At 39.1% G+C, this 17,466-nt stretch overlaps 1 protein-coding gene across 1 annotated transcript in view; it reads left to right on the forward strand.

The window, feature by feature from the left end:
• The window catches only part of PKP1 (plakophilin 1), an 82,548-nt gene extending 65,313 nt beyond the window's left edge, over positions 1–17,235 (forward strand). Inside the window, exons 7-14 of the mRNA XM_074222346.1 lie at positions 1,141–1,255; positions 2,612–2,767; positions 4,060–4,236; positions 6,440–6,593; positions 7,276–7,462; positions 9,266–9,347; positions 11,035–11,138; positions 13,192–17,235. Coding sequence (XP_074078447.1) covers positions 1,141–1,255; positions 2,612–2,767; positions 4,060–4,236; positions 6,440–6,593; positions 7,276–7,462; positions 9,266–9,347; positions 11,035–11,109 — 946 coding nt within the window. The 3' untranslated portion in view covers positions 11,110–11,138; positions 13,192–17,235. The remainder of the gene's footprint in view (positions 1–1,140; positions 1,256–2,611; positions 2,768–4,059; positions 4,237–6,439; positions 6,594–7,275; positions 7,463–9,265; positions 9,348–11,034; positions 11,139–13,191) is intronic.
• The last annotated feature ends 231 nt before the right edge of the window (positions 17,236–17,466 follow it).

Genomic DNA, 17,466 nt, shown 5'->3' on the forward strand with positions numbered 1-17,466 from the left:
TGCAATTACTACACTAGTTCATCCTGTTCTATGGGCTCCAAACAATGTCCCTCTTTCTAATTTCTCCTTTCTCCAATCCATTGTCCATACAGCTGCCAAACTGATATCTATAAAACAAAAGATCTGAACATATCCCTCTCCTGTTTAAGAAATATCCATGGCTTTCTATTTACTTCTGTGCACTTCTGTGCACTACCTTTTTCTATTGTACTCCTAACAAAAGGCAAGGGCTTTGGTTTTTGGCTTTATATTCCAAATACATGACTCACAGTAGAAACTTAATAAATACTTATTGAATGAATAAATAAAAGAAAGAATGAATGACTATTACCTCTAGAAAAAATAAATGCAAACTCCTCTTTTAGATATTTTTAAATGGTTAACAACTGATTTCCAGTCTCTTTTCCTGCCTTTTTTCACATTTCTCTATTTCATTCTTTAGCCATACTGGCCTACTTTCTGTTTCCTATGCAAAGGGACATACTGAAAATGTTTAACAATTAATTCTCAAAAGAAGTATGTAGGGCATACTTTCAAGTTTAATCTGCATTATTAACATTTTACCCATCACTTTCTTAAGTCTAGATGATCAACAAAACCATCCATCAAACCCTGATTTGTAGTGTGTTTGCTTCTGAGGTGTACTTGCTCATACTGAAAATTTAGCAATAGGTTCTTGAAAGCTGGCACAAACTGGCTCTAGGAGACCTCTGCACATACATGATATTCCATTTCCTGTATCTAGGATAAAACATAAGACTGTCCCCGCCTGGTTTTCTTCCTCACTCCTCTCTCTCTTGGAATTCTCCATTCTTATCAAGGCTAAGCTAAAGTATGATTTCCTGTGGGACCTTTTCTGATCCCTCCAGTTTCGAGGTTCTCTTGATTGAAATCACATACTATTTATTTTGAATGTGTTGCATATATACTTGACATTGTCTCTCCTCCATAGAATGTAAGCTCCTTGAGGACAGGTCCTTTTTTTTTTTTTTTTGGTGATCTTTGGACCCTGAGCCCAAGTACAGTATATAGCACTTGCATATAGTAGGAACTTAATAAATAAATATTCTGAATAAACAAATTCTTTCCTCCATTCTTTTTCCTTCTATTCCTCTCCTTAATGTTCTTCTTTTCTTTCAGGAACCTGAGTTCAGCTGATGCTGGACGCCAGACTATGCGTAACTATCCAGGGCTGATTGATTCTCTTATAGCCTATGTCCAGAACTGTGTGGCAGCCAGTCGCTGTGATGACAAAGTAAGAGCTCAGTTTCTTAGACTTTAGTCTTTTACCTCCTCCATCCCAGAACTCCCTACATACCCAAAGGTTGACATTTTCCTTCTTAGAAAAGTCATTCTCAGAGTCAAGTCATAGAGTACAAAAATAGGAATATCAGCTTTGTTGCTTACATATTAATAGTTCCCATCTCAAAAGTCAAATCAACCTTGAAACTTCCTTACAACCTTCTAGATATGTGAGCAAAGCTAAAGGAGTTGCTTAGATGAAACAGTGTGTAGTTCTCAAGATTAGTGGAGAATAATGGCCTAGAGAGAGTATAGGCTTGTAGACTAATAGAAAATGATGGTCAAATCTAGGCTAATGGATTCCATTGGCAATGGCATTTTGGCACATGAAAATAAAACCTAGGAGAGTTGAGCTTTGGGAATTCCTTACATAATGTGAGAAATACTATGGTAAGATGGATATCCAATCTTTTGGAATTTCTGAATAACAGTGACTAACCACAGAGAGTGATTTCCTTTTGGAGTTCTACTACCAAAGTAGGCTGTCAAAGTCAAAAGTAAAGCTACGGGTTCAAGAGGAAAAGTGTTCCTTTATTATTTATGACTGTCTCTTAGTTTTCCACATATTTCTCCTCTTTGAGACATAACCTCTTTAATTATATAATTATAGGTTCAATAATATAACTTAATTCTAACTTCAGCCTGGACTAGGCAGGATTAGGTAAATTTACTGCCATTTTCCTGCCCCCTGCCATTTTCTCCCCACCCTCAATCAAATAAACACAGTTAATATGGAAAGAGCATTGGGTTCTTGAGGACCCTAGTTCAAATGCTACTTTGATATCTACTCTCTTTGTGACTTAGCAAATGATTTAGCCTCCCTGGGTCTCAGTTTGCTTTACTGCAAAACAAAAGGATCAGATTAAATGGCCCCTTAAGATCTAGAGTTATGACCTTGTGATATTATAAGCAAATAATTAACAATTTTCTAACCATGTGACTGAGGGCAAATTTCTTCACTTTTGGTTTCCTCATCTATAGATTGGAGATAAAGGTGTTCACATGTGATATATTTCCCTCAGGTTTTTGAGAAAAGTATTTTACAAGCTGTAAAGTATTAAACAAATGTGAACTGTTATAATCCACTCCAAAGTCAGAAGACATGGCCCTTGGATCCTTGAATGTTGGCGATTATCAGTGTTATCTAGAGCTGGGGCAGGGATAGAGAATGGTGGTTATGACTCACTAGCCCTTGTCCTGGTATGGTCATTCTCTTGCTCTGAGCCTCTCCTAGCCTTTGGATGGAAGCACGGGGTCTGCCCAGGCTGGGCAGGGAAGTTAGCCTTCTGTACTCTTGTTCACCTTTTAGTCTGTTGAGAACTGCATGTGTATCCTGCACAATCTGTCTTATCGACTGGATGCTGAGGTACCCACCCGCTATAGCCAGCTGGAATATAACACCCGCAATACCTTTACTGACAAGTCCTCCACAGGCTGCTTCAGCAACAGGAATGAAAAGATGATGGTGAGGAACAGTGCCCTTTCCTCCCTTTACCCCTCCCCCCCCATCCCAAGCAGCCCTGGAGAGCCAAGTGGAGCAAACCCTCAGGAATGGATGTAAGATGATGGGAAAGAGGGAAGTCAAGTATCAGGACAAGTCTGGGACACTCTACCCCACTACTGAGATGGCATTTGATGTTCAGCTAATATAATCAAATCTCAGACTTAGTGGTAATCCACCCAATCTCCCCACTTCCTTTCTAAAATCCTTACTTGGCTCCAGGGGATGTTGCATATCTGAGAATCCACCTGCTTCAGGTGTTTTCTTTTATGTTTTTGTTTTTCTGCATTGCTTTGAGAATAAGATATTCCATTGGGTGCTTTGGGGTCATTATTTCACTCTTTCCTAGCCTACTACTGATTCCCAGTTTTTCCCTTAGTCATCAATCTATATTTATTTATTTATTTATCTTGGTAGGATGAACAATCTGGTGAAGCCTATGAACACCTCAATATTACTTTTTAGTGCATAAAATAAAATGCATAGGATTATAAAAGAAATCCATAATATTGAAATACAGCTACACAATACTTTTTTTAAATATTAAAAAAGGAAACAAGTTCATAGATTTTAAGTTATGAAGCACTCTGGTCAGAGCAAGGAATATAGGACTATTTGAAATATGAATGGGGAAGGACTTTCCAAAAGAGGATAAAATATGACAGTCACTTCTTTATGGTATCTAGGCATTGAGCCAACTCATATTCCCATCACTCAAGGGAGACTTGAGTTTAATGTACCCAACTTGGGAAGTAGAATATTCTTTAGGAGTTGGGACCAGAAAGCTACCTATTTCTTCAGTTCCTTGGACTGAAGACTAGGCCAAGTGGCTACTGACAGACCATGCTTTTCATAGCACACAAATGATTTCAGTGCCTATTGTCAGAGAATACATGAGTATGTTTAATTTTATAAGAGTTTGAAAGAATCCACTTCCTACTGTTGTCAGATCATTGAGTCAAACTCTAGCACTTTTCAGTTGGAGTTGCTCCACTTGAGCAGAAATTGGAAAAACCAAGGAACACATCCCCTAAACTTTGAGGAGGCAGTCCAGTGGAGTTGTCTCTGCCTGCTAGGTCAACTTCCATTGTCTGTCTTCTCTCTCTCTCCTGCAATGGTTGTTCATCCCTACAACCAGATAGAGGGCAGGGATAAGTATGTGGGGGCAAAAATCTCAAATCCATTGGAAAGATGCAACAGAAGTTAGCTTCAAGATTCTTTTGAGTCTTCCTAATGACCTACCATTTGTCCTTTAGAATAACAACTATGACCTACCTTTGCCTGAAGAGGAAACCAAACCCAAAGGAAGCAACTGGCTGTACCATTCTGATGCCATTCGTACTTACCTGAATCTCATGGGCAAGAGTAAGAAAGATGCCACTCTAGAGGCTTGTGCTGGTGCCCTGCAGAACCTCACTGCTAGCAAAGGACTGGTGAGAGGAATACCTACTTCCAATTTCCCTATTTCCACCAACATCTCCTCTACTCATCTCTTTCTCACTCTCACCTGTTTGTTCTCCACCCCCTTCTCTCATTTTCTCAACTCCTGCTTTCCTCTTTTCTTTCTCCCTTTTCCATTCCCTTCTAAAGATTTTTCTGTTTCCTTAGGTCAGAGTGTATATACTTCAGAGATCAGAATAGAGGATAACTTTGTTATCCAAGAGGGCCCAGTTTAATGGAGTTTCCCTACTGGAAGTTTATGGTTCATTTTCTGAGATTTGAATGTTTAATTTTATGAAGATTTAGAAGAATCCACTCTTCCCTGATATATTTTGCCTGCTGTTCCCCCACTTAAAATAGTGTTTTAAGTACTAAGGATTGCTTTGATAATTCCATAGGATAACCATTATGGTTATGTCTAATATGGCCTAAAATGAGTATTTTGCTCTGCTTAATTCCTTAGATGCTTTGATAGGACACTAATCTTTGATTCTGGGATACATACTTCTTTTCAAAGTTCTTTCTTATCCAACAGCTCTCATGTTCAACAATGTATCTCTGATAAAAAGCCAGAATGGTCATAACAAATAATTTTTAGAAATATTGCTATAATCTTGTTGCTAGAATTTTGTTTCAAATATTGAAATGATATTCATTATTGAAATTGTTCTCTGGTTCTTTTTCCTGGCTTGTGTATTAGATCTATGTTAGTCTCTTAAAAGAAATTTAACAGAGTGTTTTCTTTCTAATTTTATGAAGAATAATTTGTATAGTATAGACATTAATTGTTCTTTAAAAGTTTTGTTAGAATTCTCCTGGAATTCCTTCCTGGACTCCTATACAATATCTCATTTAGTTTTCACAGGAAACCTGAGAGGTGAAACGTTTATGTCTTATATATATAAGAATAATAAGGCAGAGAGGGAGAATTGGAAACTGTCCAAAGGAGGGCAATTGGCATAGGAAGAGCCTTAAGTTCCTGCTATACAGCAGTGATCACTGACAATGCAAATATTTAGCCTAGAAAAAAGAAGGAGTGGGTGAAAGATAAGGATGCTTTCAAGTATTTGAATAGCTTTCATGTGAATGAGAGATTAGGTTTGATCTTAATCCCTGGTGTGTGTGTGTGTGGGGGGGCAATGCAGGTAGAAGTTAGATGCATTTTAGATTTGATTAACAATTACAGCTATTCAAAAGTGGAAGGAGTTGTCTTGGAGGTAGCTCCCTAGAGGTCTTCAAGGAACAAACTAGGGCTTTCAGCAAAGGCTGGAAAGACTTGTGCATGGTAGATGGAATTCTTGTTCTGGCATGATTTTAGTAAATGGTTTCTGGGGTCCTTTTCTGCCTTGGGAGTCTTCAGTTCTAGGCAAGTATCTTATGCAAAGACATATATCAGTGGCAGAGCTGCTGGGACTAGAACCTGGGTCTCTTGAAACAGTTGATATTTTTCTCCTACTACAATAATTCCCATGACATAAAATATTTGAGATATGCAGGTGGATCTGATTGTGATCTGAAATCCTGTGGCTTCAGAATATCTGCATGATTACATCTCTAGAGGCTTGTGCTGGTGCCCTGCAGAACCTCACTCCTAGCAAAGATTCTTTTGAGTGTGTGATAGATCAACCTGTGAGGTCATCCTGTGGATTTCAAGCAATCAATAAACATTTATTAAGTCTATTCTGTATTTGAAATTTGTTTAATTTTATGAGAGTTTGCTATATATAAGCATTGTTCTAAGTGTCTGTTAAATATCATTGTGCTAAGTGCTAGGGCTACAAAAAGAGGCAAATAACAAGATGCCCTCAAATGTAAAGGATTTCACCTGGAATGCCTCAAAATGATGTTGAGGTGATTCTAGGTTATTGAAGGCTAAACTATCATAACAAAAGATCATCCTGAAAAAAGTTGTGAATTTGAGTTGAGTGATAGATGATGTATCTGTTGTTGGAGGACCAACCTTAGCCAACATCAAAAAATCCAAAAGGTTGACCACCAGGTATTGGAAGTTTTCAGTCATAGAAAATCATGAAGATAATTTACTAATTCATTGAAGGATTATAATCTGTTTGCAGATGTAGAAAATGCTCACTCTCTCATGACATCATGATTCTTGAAAGTGTTGTAGTACTTAGTAACATAATCAGGTGTTATCTTTTCTGTAGTCCTCAAGACAAGTGTGCATTTCTTTCCTAGATGTCCAGCGGCATGAGTCAGTTGATTGGGCTGAAGGAAAAGGGTTTGCCTCACATTGCCCGCCTTCTCCAATCGAGCAACTCTGATGTGGTCAGGTCTGGGGCCTCCCTCCTGAGTAACATGTCTCGACATCCTGTGTTGCACAGAGCAATGGGTAAGAGAAGTTCTTCAAGGGATTTCCCACCTGAATTAACTTTCTAATCTCTTTTTAGCATAGGGCTCTCCCAAAGTCCTGGTAATAAACATAGTAATCAGTTCCCAGAGACAGGAATCTCAGGAGTCTACATAGACTCAGGCTTATATATTTGTAAATAGAACATTTGAGCAATTATTTATGCATGTGTCTTGTGGAATGAAATGACAAACAGAATATAAGACCAAGGGAAAAGTCCTCAGAATGTGATGATAAGGAAACAGTTGGCTAGAATAGTGAGTCCAAGATAGGGAGTCAGTTTAGAGCAGCCCAGAAATCTGAATGGAAGAGTATAGGTCTTTAGTGATAGGTTATGGGGTTTGATGGGTTCTGGTGGAATCTAGTGGGAGCTCTAAGGGATCTTAAAGGCTTTCTAGACGAACTCTCTTGTTCTATAGATTAAAATATTAAGACCTACAGAAGCTGAATGGCTTGCCCAAGGTCACACAAGTCCTAAAAGCCACAGCTAGAATTCAAATACAAGTCTTTAGCTCCAAGTTAGTATCTTCCACTGGAAGCCCTATACTTCCTGCTACCAAATGATGGAAGGCCAGGACCATAATGCTGAAATTAAAGGCCTCATCATATCTCTTATTGATTTTTCTGGGTCCTAAACCTGTCCTCTCACCCCTTTCTGTTAAAGGGAACCAAATATTCCCAGAGATGACTCGTCTCCTGTCTAGCCAGACAGGTAACACCAGCAACTCAGGGGACATCATGTCATCTGCTTGCTACACCATGAGGAACCTGATGACTTCATTGCCCCAGATGGCAAAGCAGCACTTCACTAGTAGCATGCTGAACAATGTGGTCAACATGTGCCGAAGTGGGTAAGGAGTGGGTGGGCAGGAAGAGAGGTGACTCAATCGCAGAGAGTGAGAGGAAGGGAGCTCTGAATGTGGATATCTCATATCTTTCAACAAAGAAGAGCAGACAGATTCAACATCAGTGATAGGAGAGAAGTAATTGGCATTCAACTCCTCTGCCTTAGATTCCATTCATCTGTCCCTCTGGAATCTTGCAACCAAAGGAAAATAATTCTGAATCAAGTTTTATCAAGGGGTTTAAGAATGAGCATAGACTAGCAAAAGACAGTCTAATGGCAGAGTGGATAAAGCACCAGACCTGGAGTTAGGAAGGACAAGTTGAAATCTCACCTCAGATACTTCCTGGCTCTGTGATCCTAAGCAAGACACTTAACTGCCATCTGCCTCAATTTCTTCATCTGCAAAAATGAGAATGATGCTAGTCACTACCTCCCACAGTTGTTGTAAGGATCAAATAAGATAATACTGGTAAAGCATTTTCAAACTTTATATTGTTATATAAATGTCAACTAGATTTAGAAGGCAGTTAAAAAAAAAGATTTGGATCGACAGATATGATGAAGGCATAACAGTACCTGACACCAGATTGGAGATTATAGACAGACAGACAGACAGACAGAGACAGAGAGCCTGGATTGAAAGGATAATGTTATTCACTATAGTAATAGGGAAGTTAGAAAGGGGAGAATTCAGTGTGGGACGGGAGATAATGAGTTCAGTTTGGGATATGTTGAGGTAAGATATCTATGGGATATCCAGTTCAAGACGTCCAGTAAGCCATTGGAGATGTGAAACTGGAGAATGACAGAGAGGTTAAGACTGGATAAATGGAAATGAAAATCATTCAAATAAAGGAGATTATTGAGTCTATGGGAGATGATGAAATCACCAGGAAAATTAGTATAGAGAAGAAAAAAAAGGAACAGGTACAAGCATAGACCAAATGGGCATGACTTAGATAAAGATCTAGCAAAGGAAACTGAGAAGGATCAATCATATAGTTAGAAGAACCCAACAAAACCAAGAAAGGGATGAACTGCATCCAAGCATTAAATGATTCATTTTGGAGGTTGAGTATTTCAGAGAGATATAAGGAGAACGTTGATCATTATAAGAGCAGCTGGCAAGAAAAGAAACAATAATATCTGACATTTTATACAATTCTATAATATTTTCAAAGCCTTTATATACACTCTTATCTGATTCTCTCAGCAACCTTGGAGGTAGAAACTTAAAGTATTATGTTATATGACCACTTTACAGATGAGAACATTGAGTCTCAGTGCAGTTAAATGACTTGCCTAAGGTCATATAACTAATAAATGTTAAATGTGTTATATAAATTTGGGACTCTCTTGGTACTAATCCCAGAATACTGTTTACTACAATCCATTGCCTCTCATAGAGAAAGAGAATTGGGGAAATGCTTGCTTCTTTGGGGACTCTCAACTATAGGAAGCAGGAACCTGCTAAGGTAACATGGAAAGCAAATGTAAAGAGTGGGGAAATTCCCACCTGAAGGTGGGAATATATGAAGTCAAATGGCTGGATTAGGGCATAGAGGGATTCAGCTAAACTTATGATTCTCATTAGTGGAGAAGATAATGTCCCGGTGACTCTCATTGCCATGGTTATTTTTATCTGCAAACTGAAGAAACTCTTCAGGTTTCCCAAGGACAGCAGCTAGGATGATTATGTGTATTGAGATCATTTGAGGAATAGAAAGAAGGAAGGATGAATACTCTATCCTATGATTCAATGGCTCTGTTCTTTCATGAATCATTTCTTTTTTCCACTGTTCAATAGTTCACCAAAAGCTGCTGAAGCCGCCCGACTCCTTCTCTCTGACATGTGGTCAAACAAGGAGCTCCAGAGTGTTCTCAGACAGGTAAGGACAAGGTCAATAATTTGCTCTGTCCTAATCACCTCAAATGGAATTCCTCATCAGTATTGGTCATGGCTATAACCTATTTTGATCTCAGTCATGTATTTGACAAAGTCTTTCATGACACTTCTGTGAAGATGGAGACAGATTAAGGGTATGCACCAAATTATTCATAATACCTTAGTCAAAGTGAAGATTAATGGATCCATAAATTATTAAGTTGTGTGCTGCATGGGTCTGATTTTGAGACTTCAAGTTAACCATGTATTCCAACAACTCTAATAAAGAAAAATATGTCATAGGACAGGTAGCTGATAGGATGAAAGAATTTGGAAGGATTACAACAGGCAAAATTAATCAAAATAAATGCAAAGGTATCTGTACTCGGGACCAAAAATTCATCTGTACATTCCAATCTTGTCTTTTCCCCTTTTATCCAGAATTCTTTGGAATAGTTCCTTCCACAGATATCATCATCGGTCTATCTCTGCAAGGCAGAGATAATAGATTAAGTATTTTCAGAAGAAAAGCCATAAATCTACTTAAGAAAGAAACCTATAAATCTACTTAAAATGAAATCAGAATTTTAAAAAATATATAAATGTATTGATTATTTATACAATCATCTCCATTGCATTATGTGTATAATTGAAAGTGAACATTATGCATAATGAATGTTAGGTCAGATGTGGCAACTGAAGGCATGAAAGGAAAATAATTACAGCTGAAATTTATATGGAACATTACAATTTTCAAGATACCATAACTTTATTTTCTCATTTTTACTTTGTATTAGCCCTGTTTTATCTATCTATCTATCTATCTATCTATCTATCTATCTATCTATCTATCTATATCTATATATATAGGTATATAATAGATATATATACATACATATATATGCAAATATCTGTGTATATATAGGTATCCATGTATTATCATTCCTATTATATAGCTAAGAAAGTTGAGGTTCAGAGGGGTTAAAAGAGATTTGAGAGACTGTGATAAAGTGGAAGTAGCACTAGATTCAGGACCATAAGACCTGGATTCCAATCCTACCTCTCTCTCTCTCTCTCTCTCTCTCTCTCTCAAGTCACTTGACCAATCTGGACTTCTGTTGTTTCATCTATAAAATGAGGGAAGTTGGATGAAATGTTTTTAAAGTTCTTCCTAGCTTTAAATCTATTATCCTGCTCATGGTCTCCTAGCTAGTGAATGTCAGAGGTGGGATTGTAATGCCGGTCATTCTAATTCTAGGTTTCTCAAAGCCCAATTTCAGGAGAAGCATGGGCTAGCTGCCACAACACACTCCCTCACACATATATGTGTGTGTGAGTATATATATATACATAATGTGTGTGGGTATGTATGTGTGTGAATATACATGTATGTGTGTGAATATACACACACATAAACACTTTTCAGAGTCAATAATCTTAAAGCAAATGGATTATTGATGCTCATGTACATCATCATGATAATCCCCCCATTTAAATAGTGCTTTTTCATATAGAGCTAATAGCCCAGGGACCACCTAGAGTGGGCTAAGAGGCACAGAACTGAGATGGGAGTTTCCTGAGAAACATGAAACCTTTGCCATGACAGCTTCTCTTGCTAAGTAGAAAGTCATTGATCATCCACTCTCTGTGTTTCATCAAGGTTTACATTATTAATGTTTCTCTCCCTACAGCAAGGTTTCGATAGGAATATGTTGGGATCCTTAACTGGGTCCAATGTCCTAAGGAACTTCAGCTCCCGGTTCTAAGAGGACATTATCACTTGCTCAACTTGCAGGTGAGCATCTTTCAATCCCAGGGTAAGAAGGACCCTTCCCCCAGTTATTACAGTCATAACTCTTGTTTCTTCAGGACACTACAGAGTTAAAAGGTGCTATAATTATGTTAAGTCAAAGTCTCAAAATGTCTTCTTTGAATCTCATACATCATGGTACTGAACTTCCAAAAGGGGAACCCAGTTGAATCATCCAGGAGGGGATTTTGAATTATCAAACTTCAGGTTAAAGAATAAGGAGAAAGAGTCATCCCAGGCAATGTCAAACTCTCTCTTACCCACAATTATGCAATTTTTCAGTATATGATATATTTTTAATGTTACCAAGTCTGTGGGATTCCTGGCACAGATTTCTTTAGGATCTAGAGCATGTGCTGGGAAATTCAGGTCAGGCTTAAATTAACTGGGCTTATTGCTAGTCAATCATCTGGCCTGATGAGAATATCCAAGGATCTCCTACACTGAGATAGGATGACAGGTTGAATTGAGTATCCACTGTCCTGCATGGGAGGTCAAGGATTGGAGAAATGAAAATGGAGAATGCGATGAAGATACAAGAAATAAATTACAGCCCCCCCCCATTTTAAAAATGTATAGTCTAAGAAGGAACATAGGACCATAGGGGGAAATAGATGTATGAAGACTCACAAAATGAGACTTCCTTTGAGAAAGGGACCAAAGTATTTGGGAACTGAGAGCTATAGGACTGAGGACATTTGACTTGCCAGAGCGAAGGATCCAACTTGACTGTGGAAGGCTGCTCAGAGGAGGTGACTGTCAAACTGAGACTGGAAGACTGGGAAGGATGTTAACTGTCAGACAGAGGGGGAGGAACTGGTTCAAGGACTACTTGAATCCAAATTGAGCTTGCTCTGGATTGGATTCAGGAAGACTTTGACTACATCTTGCTCTTAGTTTAGCTTCAGCAGAGAAGAGAAGAAAAGGAATTGCAAATGCAATTAAATTCAGCTCAACATATAGACATTTTGCATGTCCACAACATGCCCAAAATTGTTTGGGGGAGGCAAAGAAACATGGACAGAATACTGGAAGAGTGTGTTCATGTGTGTGTGCATGTGTGTGTGTTTGTGTGTGCAGAGACAGAAAAATGCATAGACAGAGAGAGAAACATAGACAGAGAGGAAGAGGAAGGTAGAAAGAGAAGTAGTAGTGGTAGTAGAAGAAGAAGAGAGGAGGAGGAGGAGGAGGAGGAGGAGGAGGAGGAGGAGAGAGAGAGAGAGAGAGAGAGAGAGAGAGAGAGAGAGAGAGAGAGAGAGAGGAGAAGTGGGAAGAGAGAAATGAGAAGAGAAAGAAGGATGGAGAGAAAGAGAAAAAAATAGAGCAAGAGTGAGGGAGATAGAGAAGTAGAGAGAAAGAAGGAGAGAGGGAGAGAAAGAAATGGAGAGGAAGAGAGAAAAAAGAGAAGAGAAAGAGGGAGGAAGAAATGGAAAGAGAAAAAAAAGTGAAGAGAGACCGATAGAGAGAATGTGTGTGTGTGACAGAGCATCAAAAAGCCATGAAGTGTCTGCTATGTCCAGGTATAGTGGGGCTACGATGAAAGTCAAAAACCAATTTATTCTCCAGAATTCATGATAACAACAAACTATTAGGTCAAGCAAGGTATTTTGAGAGTAAATTAGAGTTAATCACAGAGGAAAGGCAAGAGCATTAAAGGGATCAGGAAACACTTCCTGTAGAAGGCAAGCCTTTAGCTGGGAAGCAAGGAGGCGAGGAAGAGGAAGGAGAGAATTCCAGGTATGGGAGGCAGTCAGTGAAAATGACTAGAGTTGAGAAGCAGAATGATTTGTGTGAGGAAAAGGAAGTGTCACTGGATCACAAATGGGGACAGTAAAGTGTTAGAAGAGAGAGAGAGAATGTGTGCTCTGATCAAGTAAGCATGTATGTCTGCTAAAAATAACAAAAAACATGAAGGCACCAAACATATTGTCCTATTAGGATGTGCTATGGTGATCAGAAGGGAAAAGATCAGGTTTGGGAGGAGGAGGCAATTCTAACTCTATAAATGCTTATTTGTGGACTTCTCTTTATTTTCCAGATATGCAGTGACCCAACCAAGAAGACTGAAGGTCTTGATGGATGGGTTGGTCTGTCCACCCTTTGCAGTATTTGGAAAACTTAAAACTCATTGAGAACAAAATCTGAAAACTGTGGACAATGGAGATATTTTTAAAGAACCTTTTTTCCCACCTTGGGGTTATAGGCATGGGATTGGGGAGGGGGATGGGGTAGAAGTGGGAGGGAGCTTTCCTGAGTTAAAGGGGCTTTTATCTGATGTCAATAATTCCTTCTCCAAAAGATAGTATATATATAAATATAAATATATATATGTAATGTGTGATTGTATGTGTGTGTGTGCATGCATATTCATGAGTGTGTATGTATGTGTGCCTGAAAGTGTGAGCAGAAAGAGAAGATAGGTACCCATTTTTACTACTGTGTGTAAAAGTTGGTGAAAATGATGCTTCTCTGTCTCACTTACAGACAGATATGAAATGTAATACTTTGTGTTGGCTATCTATTAGCTTCTAAAATGCATTAATATTGGGCAGAAAATTTGTTCTATTTTTTCTTGCCTCCATAATAATCAGCTCTACAGCCTCTGAAGCAAGCCAGATCTGAGCTCTATGTCTGGCCAGGTGGTTCATCACCTGACTGTCCCAGATGGCTGAGGGAAGCCACTCACTACCTTGAAAAGATGCTTTGCATTGAGGGAGTTTAGCTTTTATTATGGAAGGACCAGACAATGAACTATTTCCTGAAATTATTCATATTTGACACCTCCATCCCCTCTGTATTATTCTGTTCTCTTCTGTTTTGATCTTTTCTGTGCTATGAGGACCAGGTTTCTGCAGGCTATGGGACTCTCAACAAGCATCAAGGGAATTGTTTTGGTTCATGTTGTCTGATGTCAGTGCAGGGGGTAATGGGAACTGAAGAGATAGTTATTACCATCATATGTATAGGGCTGGGCTAGGTTGAGTGTCATACAGAGTGTAAGGCCAATGGATATGGTCCCTGCCTTTGGGAAGTTTTCAATCTATGTGTTGCAAGATGCAGATGGGGAAAAGTACTGCTCAAACATCACACAAGATGCTAATCAGGTGACAGCAGTTTCAGTCTAGACTTCCAGATAGAATGAGTGGGAGAAGGTATTGGGAGGGGGTGTTGCTCTCAATGAAAGCTACAGCCATCCAGACAAGTCGAACTATGGGAATATTTGAGGTAATGACTTCAAGTGAATGGTACTATTGACTTCAGGATCTAGGGACCCCTAAGGTGGGATTCCAGAAAGGAGAAATGGAGCCTGACCACACTAGAAGAAGTGAACAATGCAACCAGGGCAGCAAAGAACCACAGCTTCCTTCAGAGTCCATTTCATCCACCCCCTTATTTCCACTTAGCATTCAACTTCCATACAGACTGGCATCTCATAAATTCTGAAAGAGAGTTCACTCTCTCCACCTGCCAAGGATGGATATCTGCCTCTGCTACCTTTTCCAAACACCTCTCTTAGTCAGCCAGCCCTTGTGTCCCATCCTCAAATGGAATGGGCTGCCTTGGAAAATAAAGATTTCCCCCTCACCTTGATATTCAAGCAGAAACTTCCTACTTATCAGGAATATGCTTCAAGTGGGGGAAGGTGGAGAGAATTAGAACTCTGAAGTTCTTTCTTTATTCCATATTTATATGTCATGGCTTTGCCAGGTGGACAAATACCATTGGTTGGATTGTAGAACACTTGAGAGGGAAAGTAGAAGTAAGAAGAGCACTGGATTTGGAGTCAAGCACTAAACTCATATCCTAGCTTTTCCTCTCTTTAATTGCATGACCTTGGTCAAATTACCTAATCTCTCTGGACCTCAGTTTCCTCATCTATAAAATGAAGGAGTTGATTTAAGATGACCTCTCAGGGCCCTTTCAACTCTAATTTGTGATCCCACTATCCATATTGAGTTGAGTGAGCTATGGTTCATTCTTCCATATGAAGAAAATGGAAAATGGAAACTTAATGTTCCTCCTTTACCCTGTAATTACCAACACCACAAGGACTATGGTTCTGATTAGGCATGGGTAGAGGAAGGGAATGGAAAGAAATAAGCAATTATATGGCATCTGCTGGGTACCAGGAACAAATAATATCTTGTTTGATCAATAACCAAGTCACTAAACTCACATGTATTTCAGTTATTACATAGCTTAGTGAATTATTGACAGCCTCAAGCAAAAACTCATTCTAGTATGTATCTACTGTAAAATAGTCAGTTGGCTCCTGTTTCCACTTTCCTGATATTTAGTTAGTGTTACAAGGATTCTTAGTGTTTAGATATTAAAAACCTCCATGTTTCTAATCAAGAAGGGATAAGATGTCCCTCCACTTTTCTCATCTCTGAGACCTTCTAAATAACCTTAGATGTCCTTTCTGTTCCTCAAGCGGCCAGGGCCAGACACTGGTCCTTGTGCATTGAATATCTGGGATAATCATAACAAACACTCATTTTAAACTGATGAGATATTATGGAAAGGGAGGGGGAGGATAAATCAGAGACTTCTCAAATATAATATGACACTGAATTTTCACATTGGATTAGTAGCTTCTAGCATTCAGATTATTCTACCTGCTAGCAAGAAAGATCTTTTTTGAACACTACTCTCCTGCCCCCTTACTTCCAATTCTTCCTGGTGTTGCTTTTGAAAATCAGATCCTATTGGATTGGATTTAGCATAGGTTTCAAGATGATACCTCTTCCAAATACTCAAGATCAAATGCAAAATCTTATGCTGGGCAGTAGAAGGAAGATCTAGAGGAAAGCAAAAAAAAGGTTCCCAAAGATCTAAAGGAAAGAAAAGGCCTGCCCTCAGGAAGCCCCCAATATAATAAGATGAAATACACACAGACACATAGACACCCATACAGACACACAGATACAGAGATTGAGAAATGTAGGGATCATTTAAAGTAAAACTAAGACAGACATACCCATCCCCTGGTTATAGTCTTGATGTTACCCTTTTTTTTCATTGCTGCCACAAAGTAGCCGCAAATTAGCCACAAAGGCTCATTTAATTTTTCCCTCAGTTGAGGGAAGAGTCTGATTCCAGGCTCCCTTTCCCTTTGCCCTGCTTAATGTAAACACATTAATAGTGCCTAGCAAAATAGAAAAAAGCAACAGCTTCTTCTCAGGGGGCATTTTCCCCTGTGGTATGTTGCTGGACATCCTGAGTGGACAATGGGTGAAGGTTAAGATAGTTCTGAGTCATTTTTCTTATCCTCTAAGGAGTTGGGAGGTGGGGGAAGAAAAAATGCCAGCTGGAGGAGGCTTGTCTGTGATGGTTGCTGCTTTTGTTGAAGACAGGTCTGAGGAAGGTGTTAGGGTTCATAGTGAAGAGGTCTCTTTCCTTCTATGGAATTTACTTTCCCCCTTCTCTAAAAATGGAAGATGTAAAAGAATGGAGTAGGAAAGCAATAGCAGGAATGGCTCAGTTCTAACTTATATGAGTCCAGGAGTTCCCAAAATTGCTTTATGGGAAGGAGGGTACCCAGACCTTCCAATCTGGATCTTTAGTTGGTATTTTGTGGTGAAATTATCACCATATGTACAATACTCTAAGCAAGATCCTCTTGGCATTGTTCTTTCTTTGAGACAAGTTCTTGGATAAAGACCTTCACTAACTTCTCCTTCCCCACATCTCTATCTTTTGCCAGACTTTCACTTAACATTCCTTCATGGAGGATGGATTCCATGCTTGGGGTTCCCACTGGGGAAGCAGAGAGACTGCATACACTTCCATTTTCTCCTTAAAGCTTTGATAGACCAGACCAGCAACACACTTCCTACTGTAGTTGTGTGTTGTGAGATGAAGAAGGGATACAGGTGACTTGAGGTGCCTCTGGATTTTTTTTTTGGAAAACTTTGAGGCAGTTTTTGTTCTCCTGCTCCTGGACACAGCTGGCTGTGGCAGTACCCAAACTAAACCTTGTGAATTTCTTGTGTAAGGACCTTGTGGTTTCCCTGTATGGCGCTCTATGTATTTGCTTTTTGTAAAAAATAGGAATTCAATAAATTGGAGTTTCTTTGAACTTTTTTGGAGAGGTGTATTATTTGGAAGGGGAATGAATTTGAGTAGCATCAGTGAAGGGACTATGGTCTCATTCTGCCTAAGGTTACTGCTTACCAGTCACTGTTGGATAGGGAGGCACTGGCAGAGAGGGCAAAGGAATGGAAGGCTCTAAATTTGGGTGGAAGGTAGGATGTTAGTAAAAGGGTACTGGAAACAAAATTCATCTTCAAAATTTTACCAGTGTTGACCC

This window comes from Macrotis lagotis, chromosome 2 (assembly GCF_037893015.1).
Source record: "Macrotis lagotis isolate mMagLag1 chromosome 2, bilby.v1.9.chrom.fasta, whole genome shotgun sequence".
NCBI lineage: Eukaryota > Metazoa > Chordata > Mammalia > Peramelemorphia > Peramelidae > Macrotis > Macrotis lagotis.